Source organism: Microtus oregoni, unplaced genomic scaffold (assembly GCF_018167655.1).
Source record: "Microtus oregoni isolate MIOR12 unplaced genomic scaffold, Mior012 000025F_ref0000491, whole genome shotgun sequence".
NCBI lineage: Eukaryota > Metazoa > Chordata > Mammalia > Rodentia > Cricetidae > Microtus > Microtus oregoni.
In genome coordinates, this window is record NW_024543084.1 from 15,925,488 (window position 1) to 15,947,418 (window position 21,931).

The window sequence follows — 21,931 nt, forward strand, 5'->3', positions numbered from 1 at the left end:
AGCTACTCACTGTGGTTTTGTTGGACTCTAGCGTCCAAACACCGAAAAGGAGTAGCCCTCAGAGACCATCTCACACACCACAGCTGATGCAAAAGCATGAGGATTTTATTAATTCTGTCATGACAGGGTCCCTCAGCATTCGGGAAGCTGAGAGACCTCGAATAGCGGGTACAGTCTACTTTTAAAGGGGCCACAGAAGCAAGGGGGGTTGTTCTTTGACTATTCTGATTGGCTTATTCGAAAGGGCTATTACCAACAATTGACTGGAGAGCTGTTGCCAAATCAGATGAGGTAAGAGGTCATTCTGACCCCGTTTCCCAGGGGACAGAACCAAAACATACGTATATGGGTAACTGTTCAGGAACTGAGTACGTGCGAGTGTAGCTGTTAGGTCCTTGGTTCCCAGGGGAGGAGGGGAAGCACTATGGCACAGAGGCTGAGAGGATTCAGAATTGTCAAAAATGGCTTCAGGGTTGTCTTAAAGTCTTACAGTTTCTCAGGGCCTGCTTCCAAGTCTCTGTGTGTGACTGATTGGCTAGCCTTCTCTGGACCTCAACCTTGGCAGCTGTTAAATACACAAGTTTCTCCTTTGGAGTACTGGAGGCAGGGGCAGAGTGGCACTGGGGGCCCAGCTGTGCCCAGGCAGTTGGAGGTCTCAGACGAAAGCCTAGTGAGGGGACTTTCGTGTAGAACCTCAATCAGCAATGATCACTCATTCACTGGCTCCCCACAGAGGCCCGGGAAACCTTCCTGGAGCAGATGGTGGACCTGGAAGGTGCCATGAAGGCCACATGGAAGCAGTTGCAGGTGCTGAGAGGAAGCGTCCGCTGTGACCAGCCTGGAGCTCAGAAGGCCTGCGCCCAGCTGACGGAGCTAGGGGACACATTGTGGTCCTCAGAGGAGGGGGTCCTGCGTGCAGCCTCAGCTCTTCCGTTTCTGGTATCGTGGTCTCCCCTGAACCCTGCTTCCATTTCCCCTGGACTCTTTGACCTAGTCCTGCCCTTAACCATTTGCCCATGGTGTGGTATATGCCTTAAAGGATGCTTGGTGTCACCTGCAGACCCGATCACACTGGGTCTCGTCTACTGGCACAGGAAGGCACTGTTTGCATAAGTCAAATGTATTTGGAGTAGACAGTGAATGCATAATGGCAGGCCGTGTCACTGGGCTTTATGTGCAGCCATGGTTAGCTTGTGTATTTTATGAAGTTATTGACACCATCCTATTCTACCCAGTCAGTTAGCCAGCTGTGACCCTTGACCTTCCAGGATGAGCCTCAGTTTCTTCCTCTGTTCTTTAAGGTGAATCTTCAGGAAGGATCCAGCCCACCCGCCAATTGGAGCCATCTGGCATCAGAGGCCCACATCCTTGCCAGGAGGTGAGCCCTGAGGTTCCGGGATGTTGGGAACTGTGCCCATACTGTTGACATGGGGGCCAGGCCTTCTTGGACAGACTCCAGAGTCAGGGTTGGTCTCTAGGAGCCCAAGAGCCACTCAGTAAGGAGTAATATTACCAGTATGGGAAGGGGTTTGGTGGAGTGGAAATGGAGGTGCAGACGTGATGGGGAAAAGCTTGCTCAATGGAACGCATCTCAGCATCTGGTGGCTTTAAAAAAAAAATCCACAAGTTTATTGAGATGCAATTCACATGGGCCTGAGAAGACCAGACTGGCCTTGAACTCAGAGATTTGCCTGCCTCCCGAGTGCTGGGATTAAAGGTGTTCACCTCCATGGAAGCACATTTTCCTCTTAAAAAAATTTATTTGGGGGGCCAGAGTGATGGCTCACTGGTTAAGAGCATGTATTGCTCTTCTAGAGGACCTGAGTTCAGTTCCTAGAACCCATACTGGGTAACTCACAACCTCTTGTAACTCTTTCTACCTCCAAGGGCACCTGCATTCACATGCACACAGACACACATGAGCACAGGCACACATGCACACAGACTCACATGCACACAGACTCACATGTACACAGACTTACATGCACACAGACTCACATGCACACAGACTCACATGTACACAGACTCACATGCACACAGACTCACATGCACGCAGACTCACATGCACGCAGACTCACATGCACACAGACTTACATGCACAGACTCATATGCACACAGACACACACTGCACACAGACACACATGCACACAGACGCACATGCACAGAGACACACATGCACACAGGAACACATGCACACAGACTCACATGTACACAAACTCACACGCACACAGACACACTGCACAGAGACACACATGCACACAGGAACACATGCACACAGACACACATGCACACAGACACACTGCACACAGACACACTGCACACAAACACACATGTACACAGACTCACATGCACACAGACTCACATGCACAAAGACTCACATGTACACAGACTCACACACACAGACACACTGCACAGAGACACACTGCACACAGACTCACATGTACACAGACTCACATATACACAGACTCACATGCATACAGGCTGCACACAGACACACATACACACAGACACACATGCACACAGACATACATGCACACAGACTCACATGCACACAGACTCACATGCACACAGACACACATGTACACAGACTCACATGTACACAGACTCACATGCACACAGACTCACATGTAAACAGACTCACATGCATACAGGCTGCACACAGACACACATGCACACAGACACACATGCACACAGACACACATGCACACAAACTCACATGCACACAGACACACATGCACACAGACTCACATGCATATAGACTCACATGCACATAGACACACTGCACACAGACTCACATGTACACAGACTCACATGCATACAGGCTGCACACAGACACACATGTACACAGACTCACATGCACACAGACACACATACATACAGACTCACATGCATACAGACTCACATGCACACAGACTCACATGCACACAGACTCACATGTACACAGACTCACATGCACACAGACTCACATGCACACAGGAACACATGCACACAGACACACATGCACACAGACTCACATGCACATAGACACACATGCACATAGACACACATGCACACAGGAACACATGCACACAGACACACATGCACATAGATTCACATGCACACAGACTTACATGCACACAGACTCACATGCACACAGGAACACATGCACACAGACACACATGTACACAGACTCACATGCACACAGACTCACATGCACATAGACACACTGCACACAGACTCACATGTACACAGACTCACATGTAAACAGACTCACATGCATACAGGCTGCACACAGACACACATGCACACAGACACACATGCACACAGACACACATGCACACAAACTCACATGCACACAGACACACATGCACACAGACTCACATGCATATAGACTCACATGCACATAGACACACTGCACACAGACTCACATGTACACAGACTCACATGTACACAGACTCACATGCATACAGGCTGCACACAGACACACATGTACACAGACTCACATGCACACAGACACACATACATACAGACTCACATGCATACAGACTCACATGCACACAGACTCACATGCACACAGACTCACATGTACACAGACTCACATGCACACAGACTCACATGCACACAGGAACACATGCACACAGACACACATGCACACAGACTCACATGCACATAGACACACATGCACATAGACACACATGCACACAGGAACACATGCACACAGACACACATGCACATAGATTCACATGCACACAGACTTACATGCACACAGGAACACATGCACACAGACACACATGCACATAGATTCACATGCACACAGACTTACATGCACACAGACTCACATGCACACAGATTCACATGCACACAGACACACATGCACACTTATAACCTAAGAACAGGCAAATAATAAATATTAAAAATAAACAGTAAATCCACCCACGGGAGTTAGAAGTACAGGACTGTGTGGAGTCGGAGGCTCAGGCAGCTGTGAACTGATGCATGTGACTGCTGAGAACTGAACTCTGTGCTGTGCACAAACAGAAAGTGCTCTTAACTGCTGAGCCCAGTTTTCCTCTTCAGCTCGAGGAGCCAAAGTCACTTTGGAGACAGGAGACAGATGCAGAGAATTAACTGACTCCCTCATAGACACAGCTGGGAAGCGATAGAGTCTCGGTTCCATCCCAGGCCAGCTTGTCCACTCCCTGCTGTGATGTCCCTATGAGAGGCCATGTGGTGAAAGGCCTTGGGCTAGGAGCACAGGTGTGACTGATCTATGACAGGAGCAGGAACACGGAGCGTCCCTGATGATGCCACAGTGGCAGGTGGGCAGAAAGGAGTCCGTCCTGCAGGAATCTGGACACCACCTCTGTGTGTGCTCTTAGTGATTGTCACGTCAATTCACACAGCCACCAGGACACAGCCACCAAGATCGAAGCTGCTGCACAGAGGGCCCTGCTCGCCTCCAACACCAGCCATGAGCACCTGTGGGATCTGCTGAGAGGGAAGGAGGCCTTGGTGGCCCGGCGGGAACTGGAGGACAGGTAAGGCCTCCACAGCTGTGTAGAGAACCTTGGGCTTAGCTTCCAGGAGCCACAGAACCAGCCAGAGGTCAGTGCCTTCAGAAGCAGCTCCTCTGAGCCTGAGCCCTTCAGGGTGTCTTGGGACAGCACTCTTGTATGAATGGGGCTGTGGCAGAAGGGGCGGACAAGGTAGCTAATCTCTGCCCCACAACATTCCCCGAGGGCATCCCGTAAACTGCAGGGTGGCCTCCTGACTCTCTTGATGCTGCTCCCTGCCACCAGCTTGCTTCCCTGCCTCTGGAGGCCAGACATCTGGGCATCTCTGTTCAACCTTGAGCTAGGCAGCATGGCAGGGTGAAGTCATGTGGTCCACCTCCAGAGCTGGCTGCTATGGAGTGGTCGCTCAGCTCGAGGCCTCACCATTTATCAGTGGAGAGTAACACACAGTATTAATTATACAAAGCGATTTAAAGGTGGACAGGTTTATTCTGCTCACAGTTCATGGGAGTTCTTCCTCCATGGCGAGGGAGACGTTGTTCCTGGGCTTGGGGTTACAGCCTGTGCCCCAAGAAGCCAAGTTCAGTCACCCATCCTTGATAAGCCAATTAAGAGGCCACATTAATAATGAAAAGCAGAAAAAGGAGCTTTATCGATGTGGGTGCTTTGGAAGGAGAGGCAAAGATATCTAGGGGAACTCGTTAGTGCCTCTTTGGGTCCTGAGGGGAGGCTAATGTCTAAGCAGTCCTGGTCAAGGTGTGGCCCTGTCCGTGGGAGACACATCGTTCTTCTGGCTCCTTTTCCTGTCATCTTCTGGGGGAAAAGAGCTTTCCCCTCAGGCTGGTTCAGACTGTAGGATTTCCCTTCTGGATGGTTTGACCTGTAGGCTTTCTCCTCTCCAAGCACTTGACTCCCGAGGGAATTCTAACTCTTGGGGTCCGCGGTTGCAGTGATCTGATAACGAAGTGAGGGACATGAGAGACTCAGAATATCTTTATCTCTGATGGGCCAGTTACAACATGGCTGCATGCGGGGAAGGCATGGGGCAGGAATAGGCGGTAGCCTGGTCACATTGCACCTATAGTCAAGAAGCAGAGAATGAACAGGAAGGGGGTCAGACTATAAAACCTTAAGGCCCTCCCCAGAGGGACCCACTTCCTCTATCAAGGCTCCATTTACTAGAGGTTTCGCAAATTTCCCAATGCCACCAACTGGAGACTAAGTGTTCAAACATATGAGCTTCTAGGAGTCATTTCACATCCAAACAGGAGCATATGTAAAGGTCGGCGGCAGGGCATGGGCAATCAAGATCGCAGCTTAGGCTGCAGTCCTTCTATCCCAGGTAGAGTCCCCTGCAGCCTTCCAAGAGGCTCCAAGGGTCTGCAGAACGTGTCATCCTTGGGTGCACTGGAACCTGGAGCCTGGGCAGCGTGGCATGCCCAGATTGAATAAGGAGGTAATGAGTGTGTTCACTTGAAAGCTTCAGAGATTGGAGAGATGGCTCAGCTATTAAGAGAACTTACTGCTCTTGTAGAGAAGCTAAGTTCAGTTTCCAGCACCCACATTAGGTGCCTTACAACTACCTGGAACTCCAGCTTCAGGGGATCCGATACTTACCACCTCTCTGGACATCAGCACTCACAGGCAGGCAAACACACACACACACACACACACACACACACACACACACACACACCCTGAAAGCAGAAGATCCCAGCTAACTTGTCAATTCCCTGAACATCTGCACTCACAGGCAGGCAAACACACACACACATACACACACACAAAATCACACACACACACACCATCACAAACATACACACCCTGAAAACTGTAGATCATAGCCATTTTTCCAGGCCAACTGCTGGGTCCTGACCTGCACAGGGTTGAGTCTGTCAGGAGGTAGGAGGGCTTTGCAGGTTAACAGCTCCAGCAAGCGGTTCTGATAAAGATAGCGAGGGGTGTCCTACACCCTGTTCTGTGGCTCATCCTAACACCTTGACCTCTTTCCTCCCAGGTACCAGGAGGTGCAGGCAGCCCAGACTGCCCTGGGCACAGCTGTGGCAGAGGTGTTGCCCAAAGCTGAGAGGGCACTGACCACTGTGAAGCAAGTCATTGGTGATGCTGCCCCACATCTGGGCTTGCTGGTCACCCCTGGAACAATGGTCAGTTCAACATCCCTGGAGCTCCTTGTGGGGTGGCAGTGAAGGTTCTAGATCATGGAGAAGCCAGAGGGTCATGCAGAGGTGGTCAGGGATTCTTGTTAACTGGGAAGTGGGCTACTCAGACAAGCAGGGCTCAGTCAATCTTCCACACCAAGGCTGGTTACTGTGAGGTGAACAAGGACATCAGAGGGTTGGGAATGATACACTCCCAGTTCCCACACCAGCAGTGACCTTGGCCAAGGATTTCCTTCCCCGAGTCTCAGCCACCAGGGACCCTCTGTCTTGTGGACTCAGGCTCCCTTAGCTTAGTTTTGGAGGTGGGAAGCTGGAGGGCATCCAGTTAGTTCTTCATTCAACACTCATCACGTCTCCACACCCTGCCCAGCTTGTCTGTCAGGTAATCCTGAGATCTCCAGCCTCAGAAACCCGGCTATAACAGGGCACTAAGCCAGCTCATCACACAGCTTGCGGGGAGAATGTGTGCCCAGCATGCTCAAGGTCCTGGGTTCCACCCCCAACACCAAGGAAATCAAAACCAGGAAACTATCCAAACACAGTTGGGACACAGGCTGCCTGTGGCTACTGCCTCATGGCTTCCCCCGCTCTTCTTGTGTGCAGCAACCTGGATGACCCGGATACTGCCGGGGGCTTGGGATCACACACACCTCTACCTTTCTAACAGCTGGAACACCCTGCACTCTGAAGCACTTGGTCAAGGTTCAGGTGGAGGAAGAACTGCGGGCTTGAGGAGGGATGTTCACCTTGCGAGGAAGAAGGCAGTCCTACCCGAGGGTCAGAACAATTAGCTGCAGTGTCCCGGGCTACACAGCTAGAAATTGGTAGGGCTGGGGTCTGAGGCTCCAGTGACAGGTTCTCCCAGCCTGACTTCTGTGCAACCCCCTTTGTTCTGCCACTGCCCTGCCCCTGGGGTATCTCAGGTGCCTGGGACAGCAGGACGTACTCTGGGGCCAGGGTTAAAGCACCAGTTCTGGGCTAGTAGCCACAGGTTGGCCCTCAGCACAGCAAGGCAAGCCTGGCCCTCAGCACAGCAGGGCACAGGCTGGCCCTCAGCACAGCAGGACACAGGTTGGCCCTCAGCACAGCAAGGCATACGTTGGCCCTCAGCACAGCAGGACACAGGTTGGCCCTCAGCACAGCAGGGCATAGGTTGGCTCTCAGCACAGCTGGGCACAGGCTGGCCCTCAGCACAGCAGGGCATAGGTTGGCTCTCAGCACAGCAGGACACAGGTTGGCTCTCAGCACAGCAGGGAATAGGTTGGCTCTCAGCACAGCTGGGCACAGGCTGGGCCCTCAGCACAGCAGGGCAAGCCTGGCCCTCAGCACAGTTGGGCAAGGTTGGCCCTCAGCACATCAGGACACTTTTCCCTGAACAGAAGATCTGGTTCTCAGCCCTACCTGAACAACCGACAATCTCCCCGCAGCCTCAGAACTCCCAAACCAGGCGTCTGGACTGGAAAGTGAAGGCCCTGGAACAGAAGCTGGCTCAGAAGGAGCGCCAGGCCATCCAGGCTGAAGGAGCCCTGCAGGTGGAGGCTGGGGCAGCCCTAAAGAAGATGGAGTCCTTCATGCAGGTCAATTTCGAATCTGAGGCCTGGAAAAGGGAGGGGATGCCCCCAAGGGAACCTGGGGTGGGGTGGGGTGCAAAAGATGGAAAATAGCACTTGCAAGTCTCTGCTGCCTCCCTCAAAATGCCTGAGAGTTTTAAAGGTGGCCAAACCACGGGAGGAAAGGCTGCTTGCTGAGGAGAGTAAAGGGGTGGAGGGAGAGGGGATGGACAGACAAACGGGTAGACAGGTGGATGGTAGAAGCCATATATGCATATATACCCTCTCAGGGTCAGTCACAACTGGGTGGCTCTTGTGTCTCTTCTCCCTTCTGCCCTTAGATACCCCATGTTCAGAGGCGCCCATTCTGAGCAGCCCATGGGACTCAGTGTTAAGTCACATAGCCTGGTGTTCAGCCCAGAGAGATGGTACTAGATCAGGGGGTTCTAGAATGGAAGCTTAACTAGGACTAGCTTGCTAACATATACAAGAAAATTCAAAAATAACTGTGCTAGAGCAATTTTCTTGGGAGATAATTTCAGGCTTATGGGAAGGTTCTAGGGACAGCACCCAAATCTCTCATACCCTACCCACAAGGCCATTTGATGTTAATGTTTAGCCAGCCACAGGGCAGGTGCCAAACTCAGGAGAGCAACATGACACCGCCCAGGATTCTAGACTACTGGCCTGACTCAGAACCCCCACAATGGCGGTCATGGCTTCCCCAGAGGCCCCTCAGCTTTCTTACAAACCCAGGAGACAAGGAAATACCTTTGAGGAGAAATGATGTACCCAAGGGTTGGATCCAGGGCCTGGCACATACCCATTTGAACCTTGCTGTGTTGAGGACCCCACATAGTGTCCTCTGACCTGACCTCCACTCCCATCTAGGGTGAGGAAGCCAGGAAGGGAGGCAGCCTCCACAGCACTTCTGCAGCAGGGTCTACACTACTGAAGAAAATGTCTCCTTCCTCTATTAATCGTTAGCTAAATATAAGTCCACAGGGAGGAGTTGAACCCTGTGATACTGCCCCCATAACAGAAAACTGATGTTGAGGGCCCTAACTATATGCAGATCTTGTACAGATAGTCATGGTCGCTGCGAGTTCAAGAATTCAAACTTCATACCATGCCCTGAAGTCAGCTTCCTGTGACTCTTACATTCTTTGTGTCTTCTCTTGCACAATCAATCCTGAATTCTTTACCAGGTTGTCTCATCTGGTGGCCATGGGGAAGTGGTGGCTATTCTGTGAGGAGAAACTGTTTAATAGCTATGGGCTGACATCACATTAGGGACTGAAGTATGGAGTTGTCTTTGGCTCTAGTTTTCCCATCATTCTCCAGGCTTCTGAAGATGGGGTCTTCTTGGGATTGATGTGGGGCTTGGCATCCATCTAATCAGATCAGGGATCCTAGAATCAGGACGATCTCCAGTCAGAGTCTTTTGAGGTTTGGGACCCTGTCCATCTGGGGCCCCTTGACAGGTCTCCAGGAAGCCCCTGCTTTTTCTCCTCCTTGCAGCTACGCAACAAGACCACAGCTGCCCTGACGCAGGCTTCCTCAGCTGTCCAAGCTGCCACACTGACTGTCATAGGAGCCGAGACTCTGCTAGCTGACCTCGAGGGTATGTGTGTCCTGTTGAGCCCTGGGTTCTATACAAGGCCCTGACAGCCAGCTTACCTCAGCCAGGGCTGCCTGGCTACAGGGAACGGCAGTATCAGGTGGACCAGCTCCTCTGCCTCTCAGGACTTCCATGCCATCTGTCTCTTCCTTTCACACATGCCACTACTGGGTTCTGGACCCTGTGGCCACCCTAATTAGCTCCCAGCATTATCAGACCAAGCCCAGAGTTCCTCAGGATCCAGGGGAAGAGAATCTGTTGTTACCGGCAGGAGTGTGGCTCAAGGGGAGCGAGCTGTCTAAAGTATGCAAGGTTCCAAGTCCCATCTTCAGTAGAGATAAAAGCAAAACCAGGGCCTGAGAGTGTGGCTCAGTTGGCAGGGTGCTTGCTGAATTGCAGAAGGCCCCATGTTAGACCCCCAGCCTCAAATAAGCCAGTTGAGGTGGTGCACACCTGTAATCGCTGCACTCGAGAAAATCAGTTCAGATTAACTCTTGGCTACATAGTGAATTTCAGACTCATGATACATGAGACGTTGTTGAAAAAAAAAAAGGCAACCCTCCCCCCTTTGCTGGATGGTAGATCACACCTGTCCTCCCAGCACTGGATAAACTGAGCTGGGAAGAGTGCCTCAAGCGTGAGGGCCGCGGGGGCTACCATAGTAAGTTCTAAAGCAGTTTAAGCTATTGAATGAAACTCTGTATCAAAATGCCCAGACAAAGCAAAACTATGTGCTACAGTGTTTCAGTTTAGAGTAGGCTCTGCTTTGATGACGGCCCAAACTCTTCCGAAACTTTAAGAAAATGAAGTTATACCCAGCATGGTGGTGCAGGCCTTTAATTCCAACACTTGGGAGGCAGAGACAGAACGAGGTCCAGGATAGCCAGGGCTACACAGAGAAACCCTGTCACGAAAGAAAGAGAAGAAGAGAGAGAGAGAGAGCAAGAGAGAGCCCAAGTGGCCTGTAGACAGAAAATCAGTTGCTCATCCATCCTTGACTCAGAGCTGCGCACTTACCTCTCTACCTAAAGGCCCACTGTGTGACTGACTCTTCAATACCGGCTTCAAGTCAGAGAGAATCCTTTGTGGCTCTTTGTCCCCTCCACCTAGCACCTTCCCTCCAGCCCTGCCCTGTTGCAGACTGGAGATGAATTAGCCCAGTGGTGTGGGGGCTCAGTGGTGTGGGGCCCAGTGGTGTGGGGGTGGGGCATGCTTTCTAGTTTCCTTGGGATGCGGAGTCCTCATTGCTCATTGGGGCCTCCTATGAAAAGGACACGGCCGTGTACATGCTTATATAACCAGAGTCACTTTTAGGGAAATGTAAATCTGTACTACAAGATATTATGTGTTATTGCAGGGGCATCAGAACAGTGGAGGGTTGTGAGACGCCCATTGTATGTCCCTGCCTTGCTGCCCTCAGCCTCCTCTCCATATTGAGGTGTACAAGACCTCCCAGGTGTCACCTTCTCCTTGTTGAGAACAGGACTTTGCTTGTGCTGGGTGGAAAATTATCCCTCTGATTCTGCCCCATAACCCAACAGAGTAACTTCCAACCTCAAGCCCAGGTTCTTTGGCCCTCTCCCAGCACAGCCCAGGGGCTGCGACCACTGTGTGATGAGGCTTTAACAGAGAGATTACAATACAGACACCATCATAGCACACGGGTCTTTGCATTTGCTGAGGGCAACATCTCATGCCTCTTGTTATTCCCGGATGGCACCATGAGAAGGGGCGACACACACATCTCCTGTGTCTCTGACCTCTGCTCCTGGGGCTGGCCACACATTGGCAGGCTCTCCAGGATGTGTCTGTTCCTCCTGCCTCAGCCTTGGCCGGTTTTGCAGGAGTGAAGCTGAGGTTTCCTCTGCCCAAGGAGCAGGCAGCACTGAAGAGGAGAGCAGGCAACATCCGGGCCAGACTCCTGGAAGAGTCGAAGAGGAAGACCAGGCAGGCAGAGAGGATGCTGGGAAATGCTGCCGCTCTCTCCTCCAGCACCAAGAAGAAAAGCAAAGAGGCAGAACTGATGGCCAAGGAGAATGCCAAGGTCAGGTTCAGGACAGCAGCCATGTTGACAACAGCCTTCTTGTCCTCCATGTTGACGGCTGTGGGTCCTGGCTCTCAGCTCAGGAGCTCATGGGGTGACCTCACCCGTGGCCTATGAGAATGTGAAGACTCTAGGCGGAGCCAAGTTCAAGCTTAAGTCATATGACCAGGACTCACACCTGGGTCCGGTGGGATGTTGTCTAGATTTCTAGGTTTTTCTTTGTTGTTGTTACTGTTTTAATTTCATCTTATTTACTTTCTATACAATATTAAGATGCTCTATTTTGTGTATACAATGTTTTACCTGCATATATGTGTGTGCACTATGTACATGCAGAAGTCAGAAGGTTCCCCTAGCTGCGAGCCTCTATGTGGGTGCCAGGACCTGAATCCAGGTCCACTGCAAGAGCAACAACTGCTCTTAACTGGGGAGCAATCTCTCCACCCCCTACTTTTTAATTTTTGACAGTCTCATGTTTTTAATCCTAGGCTAGCCCTGAAATCACTGTCTGAGGATGACCTTGAACTTTTGATTTTTCTGCCTCTGCTTCTGCCACTACGCCCAGTTTATCCTGTACTAAAGACTGAACTCAGGGCCTTGTGCATTTGAGGCAAACATGTGTCTAACTGAGCCACATTCGCTATTCCTTAGGCTTTTTTTTTTTTTTTTCGAGACAGGATTTCTCTGCGGCTTTTTGGTTCCTGTCCTGGAACTAGCTCTCGAGTGCTGGGATTAAAGGCGTGTGCCACCGCCGCCCGGCCTCCTTAGGCTTTCTTTAACTGGGGTCGAATTCTTTGTGTGTGTGTATGTGTTTGTGTGTGTGTGTGGTGTATGTGTGTATGTGGGTGGGTTGTGTGGGTATATGTGTGTATGTGTGTGTGTGTTCCTCAGATCCAATGCTCATACCCAAGTGAACTCTTCTTCTGGGTACCTAAATTTCTGAAGGGCTGGCCTGAAACTAGGAATTCCAGGTGCAGTTTCTTTTCTTTTATTTTTTTATTATCGAGACTAATTTATTTCCATGATTTAAGAATGTATCATTACAGGCTAATTAATGACCGTACAGCAATTGATAAAAATGAAGGAGAAAATATTGCACACGTTCTGCTCTAACAATACAGAAAATCATTTGACAAAATTTACCATCAGTTGGTGATAAGATTACTAATAAGTATGAAAAAATATATATCCCAGTGTAGTAAATCCGTATATTTCAAGCCCACAGCTCACATACTCTGCGGTGATAAGTGGGGTTTCTCATCTAGGACCAGGAACTAACCAAGGATGCCTTTCCTAGCTACTGAGTTCATAGTGGATATTCCTGCCAAATCCAGGCGCAGTTTCTTGTCCCATTGTTCAGACTTTGGGCAGCTCCTCCTCCCCCTCCCTGGACCTCTGTTTCCCCATATATAAAAGACCAGGGGAATGTCTCCACTAGGAGAAATGAGTAGTTTGCAGGAATTTGTACCAAAAGCACAGCCTGTGTCCAGCACATGCCTGTTGATTGTGGGAATGAATGAGTTCTAGGCTATGGTGTAGACTGCTTGGCATCATGTCACAAGAACTCTTGTCCAAGCCAGACCTGGTGGGACAAGCCTCTGTCCCAGCTACTCTGTGGCTGAGGCAAGAGGATCACAAATCCAAGGCTATCCTGGGTAAATTAGTAAGCCCCAATTGCAAAATATGAATTGGGCATGGCATGTGGGTTAGTCGTAGAGTGCTTACCTAACTTGTACGAGACTCTAGGTTCCAACTTCAGCCTGGAAAAAGAAAACTAAAGAACAAAGCCCCTCTTTCCCCAGGGGCTTATTCTTCCTCCCTGTTGCTGTCCTGCAGCTTGCGAAAGCTTTGCTGAGGGAGGGGAAGCAGAGGCACCGTCGTGCCAGCCGACTGGCCAGCCAGACCCAGGCCACACTCCGCCAGGCCTCTCGGCTAGTACTCACATCAGAAGCGCGCAAGCAGGAGCTGGAGGAGGCTAAGCAGGTGGGTGTGCCCAGCCCTCACACTCTCCTATGCCCAGTGTCTTAGGGTTGCCATTGCTATGATGAAATGCCATGACCAAAAGCAACCAGAGAAGGAAAAGATTTATTCCACTTATATTTCCAGATAACAGTCCATCACTGACAGAAGTCAGGGAGGAACTCAAACAGGGCAGGAACCCGGAGGTGGGAGCCAATGCAGAGGCCATGGAGGGGTGCTGTTTACTGGCTTGCTCCTCATGGCTTGCTCAGTCCGCTTTCTTATAGCAACCAACACCAGCATCCCATCCCAGGGGTGTCACCAACCCACCATGCCCTCTCCCATCAATCACTAAGAAAATGGCCTACAGTCTAGCCTCCAGCCCTGTCTTATGGAGGCATCATCTCTGTTCAGGTTTCCTCCTCTTAGATGACTTGAGCTTGTTTTAAGTTGACATAAAACTAGCCAGCCCTCCCAATCACCCCAAGGAGCCACTAAGATGTTCTTTCTGGCCAAGGTGGTCTCTGGGCTGAGCACCGTGGAGCGCCAGATCCAAGAATCTCGAGGGTCTTTGGTGAAGGACATCCAGGTTCTGTCAGAGCTGCTCGCCAAGCTGGGTAAGGAGACCCTATGGCAAGTCCCTGGCTGGGGGAGGGTGCAGTCGTAGGATGCATTTCTCCTAAAATCCAGGGCTCCCACTTCTACCATGTCACCTACCGCAGGCTTTGTAGCCATGCAAGCCCTGTGTAGGGCAGGGTGGGTATCTGGAATTGAATTCACTGTGTCTCCAGGGCCTGAGAGAGACATCTGCTTCCCCTACTCTGGTGAGTGTGGTGTGGGCTGGAGGAAGTGAAAACCCACTCACTATGTTAAGGAGCCCTTGCTTCCCAGTGGGTGAGGTAGCAGTCAGAGCCTAGAAAGAATGGCAGAAAAGCAAGGGTCACGTTGGGAATAAAATTTGATTCTGACTCTATCCCTTCCTGTGTGGTGGCACTTTGGGCATATCACCAGCCCCCTGAGCTGGTTTGCCCACCTTTGAAGGGAGAGTGAACGTGGACGACTTAGGAAGTGCATACGTCGGGAGAAGTCAGCCGACAAGGGTTCACAAGCGGGAAGGAAAATTCCACGTGAAGCCAGGGCGGGGATAGTGCATAGCCATAAACCTAGCCCTTGGGAGGCTGAGGCAGAAGGATGGATCCAAGTTCTAGGCTAGCCTTGGGTACCAGTGAGACCATGCCTCAAAAAAGAATGTGGGAAGAAGAAGTGGCTCTGCTGTTAAATCCCACCTGCTTCCTGTGCTTCTAGAGGACCCAAGTTCAGTCCCAGCACCCACGTCAGTGGCTCACAACAGCCTGTGTCTCCAGCTCCAGGGGATCCAATACCCGATTCTGGCCTCTGGGGACACCCTCAATATAGTCAAAAAAACATACTTACATTAAAATAAATCTTAAATTAGGAAGAAAAGGAGAAGAAAACTCTGGACAGGTTGTAGCAAAGAGAACTTATGTATGAACAGCCAGGGCCTCTGGATGAAGAGCTGGTAGCCTCAGACTTGGATGTCCAGGCAATGATGAGAGAGGTTGGGCTGACATGAACAGCATACATTTTTAAAAACTGCGCTAAGATATACATAGCATAAAATGTACTTTGTGAACATGTTTAAGTATACTTTTTTTTGACATAGGGTTTCTCTGTGTGGCCCTAGCTGTCCTGGAACTCACTCTGTAGACCATGGTGGCCTCAAACTCACAGAGATCCACCTGTCCCTTCCTCCCGAGTGCTGGGATCAAAGGCACAGGCCACCACTGACAGGCTAGGTACCCGTTTTGGTGACTGTGTTAGTCGGTTGTTTTGTTAAGCTCCCTGAGACAATCAACTTAAGAGGAGGAATGATTTGGGGTAGGAATGTGGCCCAGTGGCAGAGTGCTCCTCTAGCAGGTACAAAGTCCTGGGGTCCATCCTTGGCCCCACAAGAGAGGGTGCAGGGAGAGGAAGAGGTGAGGGCCTACTTTGGCTCTGGATTTGAGTCCATTGGTCCTGTTGCTTTGAGACTTTGGCTGCGAAGTGCTTCCTAGTAGCGAACCGTGGGAGGGAGGCCTGGTCACAGGACAGCAGTCAGGATTGAGCAGAAGTGCTAATATCCCTGTCAGGGCACATTCCTGGTGACCTAACTTCCTTCCACCAAGCCCCGCCTGCGCAGGGGTCTGACACCTCCTCATTCCACAGGCTTTCTGTCATGTGGAGACACATACATACATCTCCAGAACTTTCATGGCTGTCCAAAGAGAAACAGCCTCTTAAACACTGGCTCCCCTCACCTTCCCTGTGCCTGCCACCTTTCTATGGCCTCGAGTTCTCTAGGGGGCTCAACTAAGTGGACTCACACGGCATTTCCCCTTTAAAAGTTTTACAAGTATTCATCTGTGTATGGGAGTGGGACTTGTGTGTGGAGACCCGAGTTGACTTCAGATATCTTCTCTATCACTCTCCACATTATGTATTTATTTTTATTTTTTGAGACAGGGTTTCATTATGTAGCTCCGTCTGTCCTGGAACTCACTCTGTAGACCAGGCTATCCTGGAATTCACAGAGATCTGCCTGCCTCTGCCTCCCGAGTGCTGGGATTAAAGGCGTGCGCCACCATCGCCCAGCCTTGGCTATTTATTTATTTTTAACGTTTTTATTTTAGTTTGAGACAAGGGCTCAAAACTCCCCATGCAGATTAGGCTGGCCTCCAGTTCACAGAGATCAGCCTGTCTTTAGATCTCAGGAACTAGATTCAAAGCATGGACCACTGTGCCTAGCTTATATTTATTTCTTAACTTACTTATTTTGTGATTTGTATGTGTGTTTGCCACAGATTGCAGATAGAGGTCAGGGAATAATTTATAAGAGTCATTTCCTACCTTCCACCATGTGGAGTTGAACTCAATGCATTAGCCTTGGGGGCAAGTACCCTTTCTCCATGAACGACCCTCTGCTTCATATTGTGAGATGGGGTCTCACTGAACCCAGAACTCATGATTTGGCTAGGCTGGCTGACCTGAAGAGAGAGAGAGAGAGAGAGAGAGAGAGAGAGAGAGAGAGAGAGAGAGACTGAATAAATATAATTAAAAAAAAAAAAAAGGATACAGTCCCTAAAGGCTGCCACCTCAGGAAGTTAGGATTCTATCAGTGGTTAAATCCACTGATGAGGGTTTTAATGTTCCAATCTCTTCTTGATGGTGGGATCCATCAACTGGGGACCAAGTTTTCAACCCACGAACATTTTAGGAGGCACTTTGTATCCATATAACAGCCCACCCCTGCCCCTTTTTGCCCTCTCAGCCAGTGTTCCTTGCCTGGGAAGTTCAGAAGGACCTGGAAGGATTAGAAACCACTTGAGGCTAGTGGTGCGCACCCTTAATCCCAGCATTCCAGAGGCAGGGGCAGGTAAATCTCTATAAATTCAAGGTCAACCTGGTCTACTGAGTGAGTTCCAGGACTGCCGACGCTACACAGAGAAACCCTGTCTCAAAAAGCCAAAAACCAAGAAAGAAAGAAAAAACAAAACAAAACTTCAGGCTGGCTTCTACCCTGTCACCCTCCCACCCAGTTGAGCTCCATTTTTTCTGCTGAATATCACCCTTCAGGTGACAAGGCTGCTGTCACCACATGACATTCCTGTGTGAGCACCTGGTTCCACTCTTTGTCTCTTGGAGAGGCTCAGTCCTACTAAGTGGAAGGAATTCTTTTTTTTTTTTTTTTTTTTTGAGACAGGGTTTCTCTGTGGCTTTGGAGCCTGTCCTGGAACTAGCTCTTGTAGACCAGGCTGGCCTCGAACTCACAGAGATCCGCCTGCCTCTGCCTCCCAAGTGCTGGGATTAAAGGCGTGCGTCACCACCACCCGGCTAAGTGGAAGGAATTCATGAGGGGCCAGGGTGAGAAACCAACTGCCTGCCCCTGGGCCTACAGCCCTTCCTGCCCCATGCCACCCTGGGGCCTGTCTGAACCTGGACACCCGCAGTCTACTCCGTAAACCTACCTGACCAGCTCATGGGTACTTGCAGGTGTGTGCTGACCTTAGAGCCAGCATCTATCTTGGGACCCCCCCCCCCCAGTTTTGTAAATGAGGATGCTGGTTTTCGAGGGGATTCATTGAGGCTTTTATTTTATTTTATTTTTTTTAACTGGGCCAGGGAATGGCCCAGTGGGTGGAGACACCTGCTGCCGAGCCCAAGCGGCTGAGCTCCAGCCTTGGCCCCATTATGGAAGGGGAAAACAGATTTCCACTCAAGCCCCCAACAACAAATAAGTAAATATAAATAATTATTAAAAAATAAAAAACCCCACCAGGTGTGGTGGTGCATGGCTTTAATCCCAGCACTCAGGGGGCAGAGGCAGGAAGACCTCTGTGAGTTTGAGGCCAGTCTGGTTACAAAAGAATTAAAAAATTAAATCCCTGAGACCTTGTTTAAAGGGTTTTTATTTTACTTTACTCGGGAGCGTTTTTGCCTGTGTGAGTGCACCATGTCCATGCAGTGCCCGCAGAGACCAGAAGAGGGTGTGAGATGCCCCAGCACTGGAATTATAGAGGGTTGTAAGCTGCCATGTGGGTGCTGGGAACCGAACCTGGGTCATCTTCAAGAGTAATGCCTACTCTTAACTGATGAGCCATCTTTCCAGCCCCAGTTCTTTTTTTTCCCCATGATATTTATTGAGCTCTACATTTTTCTCTGCTCCCCTTCCTGCCTTTCCCCTCCCCTTCAATCCTCCCCCAAGGTCCTCATGCTCCCAATTTACTCAGGAGATTCTGTCTTTTTATACTTTCTACTTCCCATGTAGATTAGATCTATGTAAGTCTCTCTTAGTGTCTGCATTGTTGTCTAAGTTCTCTGGGATTGTGGTTTGTAGGCTGGCTTTCTTTGCTTTATGTTTAAAAACCATCTATGAGTGAGTACATGTGATAATTGTCTTTCTGTGTCTGGATTACCTCAATCAAAATAATGTTTTCTAGCTCCATCCATTTTCCTGCAAAATTCAAGCTATCATTATATTTTTCTGCTATGTAGTACTCTATTGTGTAAATGTACCACGTTTTTTTTCGTTTGTTTGTTTTTTGCCATTCTTCGATAAAGGGGCATTTAGGTTGTTTCTAGGTTCTGGCTATGACAAACAAAGCTTCTATGAACATAGTTGAGCACATGTTCTTGTGGCACGATTGAGCATCCTTTGGTTACTGATTTTTTTTTTTAGTTAATAGTTTTTTTGTTTGTTTGTTTATTATGTATACAATATTCTGTCTGTGTATATGCCTGCAGGCCAGAAGAAGGCACCAGACCTCATTACAGATGGTTGTGAGCCACCATGTGGTCGCTGGGAATTGAACTCAGGACCTTTGGAAGAGCAGGCAATGCTCTTAACCTCTGAGCCATCTCTCCAGCCCGCATCCTTTGGATATATACCCAAAAGTGGTATTATTGCCATCCCCAGTTCTTAACTCTGCATGTGAGCTCCACGGGGCACAGACTCAGACCTTTAGCCCCTCCTGCAGTCCTCCTCTGTCTGTTTTTCCCAGTAGGTGGTAGACAGACCAGGTTCTGAGTGTCTGACCTGAGTCTTGGGTTCCCAAGGCCTGCAAGCTGCTGGCTTCTCCTGAAGCTGCCTGTGCTCCTCTACAGGGTCCCTGGATGCCCACCGAGCTCCTGCTCAGACCCTGAATGAGACCCAGAGGGCACTGGAGAGCTTGAGGTTGCAACTGGGCTCACAGGGAGCCCTGCATCACAAGCTGAGACGGCTGGAGCAAGAGTCTGCTCGGCAGGAGCTGCAGATCGAGAGCTTTGAGAGTGACCTCGCTGAGATCCGCGCTGACAAGCACAACTTGGAGACCATTCTGAGCAGCCTACCAGAGCACTGTGCCAGCTAGACCCTGTCACCCCCTCCCCACCTTGCTGTTACCTGCCCACTCCCCATAGGTGTCCCAGGTCTGCCTGCTGTGTGTGCATGTGAATGACCACACTCCCTTGCTGGTATGTCCTGATCCTCTTCAGTGTGAGTGGCAGGAGAGAGTACATGCTCATCCACAGGTGGCCCTGTGTGTGGCCCTGCACACGCATCAACACCCCCCTCAGTGTGTGCTCCCTGCACACGCATCAACACCCCCCTCAGTGTGCTCCCTGCACACACATCAGCACACACCCCCTCTCAGTGTGTGCTCCCTGCACACGCATCAGCACACACCCCCTCAGTGTGTGCTCCCTGCACACGCATCAGCACCCCCCCTCAGTGTGTGCTCACTACACACGCATCAGCACCCCCCCTCAGTGTGTGCTCCCTGCACACGCATCAGCACACACCCCCACAGTGTGTGCTCCCTGCACACGCATCAACACCCCCCTCAGTGTGTGCTCACTGCACACGCATCAGCACACCCCCCTCAGTGTGTGCTCACTGCACACACATCAGCACCCCCCCTAGTGTGTGCTCCCTGCACACTCATCAGCACACCCCCCTCAGTGTGTGCTCACTGCACACACATCAGCACCCCCCTCAGTGTGTGCTCCCTGCACACACATCAGCACACCCCCCTCCAGTGTGTGCTCCCTGCACACGCATCAGCACACCCCGTGTGTGCTCCCTGCACACGCATCAGCACACCCCCCTCAGTGTGTGCTCCCTGCACACGCATCATCACATCCCCCTCAGTGTGTGCTCCCTGCACATGCATCAGCACACACCTCCTCAGTGTGTGCTCCCTGCACACGCATCAGCACACACCCCTCAGCATCAGTAAGAGGCATGTCGTTTACGTGTATGTGTAATGCACTTGTGTGTTCAGAACCATCTGTGCATAAACACACATGACAGTCCGGAGCTGTCAAGAGGCAGCTATGAGCTTGGATGCATCCTGGGTGAGCCCTGTTATGAGAAATCCTATGACATATCTACAGCCCTCCCTCCAGAGAGTAGAACTCAAACAGCAGTGGCACCTCCAAGGCTGAGAAGTTATCCACAGAGACCCATACCCATGGTCACAGAGCTGGCCCTGGGCCTACTGTGCTCCCATATCGCCCACTGGTCACGGTCATGGGCAACTCTGAGAATTGAGGTGCCAGGCAGATCAAGAAAGGCCAGGATTCTAATGATCCTCAGAAATGTCATCCAAGGTCGTGGTGTGGCTTGGGAGGCCCACAGGGCAAGGCACAGATGTTATTGTCTTTTGTGGACTCGTTCCCCCAGGGATCTGGGTCTGCAGCAGTCTCATTGAGGGAAGTGCCAACCCGGACCCATCCTCCTCAGTCCTCTGATCTACCTGAAGAACCAGGTTCTTCAGGGGCTGGGTCATGAGGCCTCAAATAGGCACTAGGAATGGCCCTTGGTGCCCTGTTGACCTGGTTAGCCTTTGATTGACTTTTCTCAAACCGGTCTTGTGGCCCCACCTACCATGAAGGATGCCACAGGGGTGTGGAAGCCTGGATGTCATTCTAGGCCTGCTGCCCATGGCTGCCTCCACCCAGGAACCCCTGGCATTTCTTCCTGATGTTCCCCATCTTTTTCTGGGCCCTCTCTTAGTACACAGCAGGGCCTAGGCCCTGGGATAAGAGTCATGTTTGCCAGCACCGCCCCTTCCCCAGGTCCCAGAGGAACTGATGGTGATGTGAACCAACTCTGATTATGAGAAAATAAAGGACCCTTTTCTGAGCCGGGTGCTGTGTCTGATCCTCCAGAGCTGGGGGGCAGCCAGGGCCTCCTGTGGGTATGTGGCTGGCACAGCAAGTAGGTAGAGTCTACATTTGTAATCTCCAGATGTGGGGAGCAAGTTGGCAGAACTGGGCCCATGCCATGCCAATGTCTGTCATGACAGGCTTTGCGGGGGCCATATGATCACCCCATTTCCTCTCAGATCCAGGGGGCTTTCAAACAAAGGCTAGAGGCAAAGAGGTCTTCAACTGATTCCTGATTCAGGATGAGATGCTGAGGCAGGAACCTGAACTTAAAACTGTCCAGTAGCACTGCAAGGAGCAAGGAAGGACACCATCATGTGGGAGGACGGCTTGGGTCTGGGCGTAGAAGGATGGAGGCCAGAGGAGAGAATATCCCAGAT

The 21,931-nt window shown here is 50.7% G+C and overlaps 1 protein-coding gene across 2 annotated transcripts in view; it reads left to right on the top strand.

The window, feature by feature from the left end:
• Lamc3 (laminin subunit gamma 3) overlaps window positions 1–21,519 on the top strand; it is a 59,021-nt gene extending 37,502 nt beyond the window's left edge. Inside the window, exons 19-28 of one of the 2 annotated variants that reach the window (XM_041675285.1) lie at window positions 734–939; window positions 1,302–1,378; window positions 4,383–4,517; window positions 6,511–6,658; window positions 8,053–8,250; window positions 9,745–9,847; window positions 11,689–11,888; window positions 13,725–13,871; window positions 14,365–14,464; window positions 19,509–21,519. In XM_041675285.1, the coding sequence (XP_041531219.1) occupies window positions 734–939; window positions 1,302–1,378; window positions 4,383–4,517; window positions 6,511–6,658; window positions 8,053–8,250; window positions 9,745–9,847; window positions 11,689–11,888; window positions 13,725–13,871; window positions 14,365–14,464; window positions 19,509–19,753 (1,559 nt within the window). In that variant the 3' untranslated portion in view covers window positions 19,754–21,519. The remainder of the gene's footprint in view (window positions 1–733; window positions 940–1,301; window positions 1,379–4,382; window positions 4,518–6,510; window positions 6,659–8,052; window positions 8,251–9,744; window positions 9,848–11,688; window positions 11,889–13,724; window positions 13,872–14,364; window positions 14,465–19,508) is intronic. The other variant, XM_041675286.1, reaches the window with a different exon arrangement.
• The last annotated feature ends 412 nt before the right edge of the window (window positions 21,520–21,931 follow it).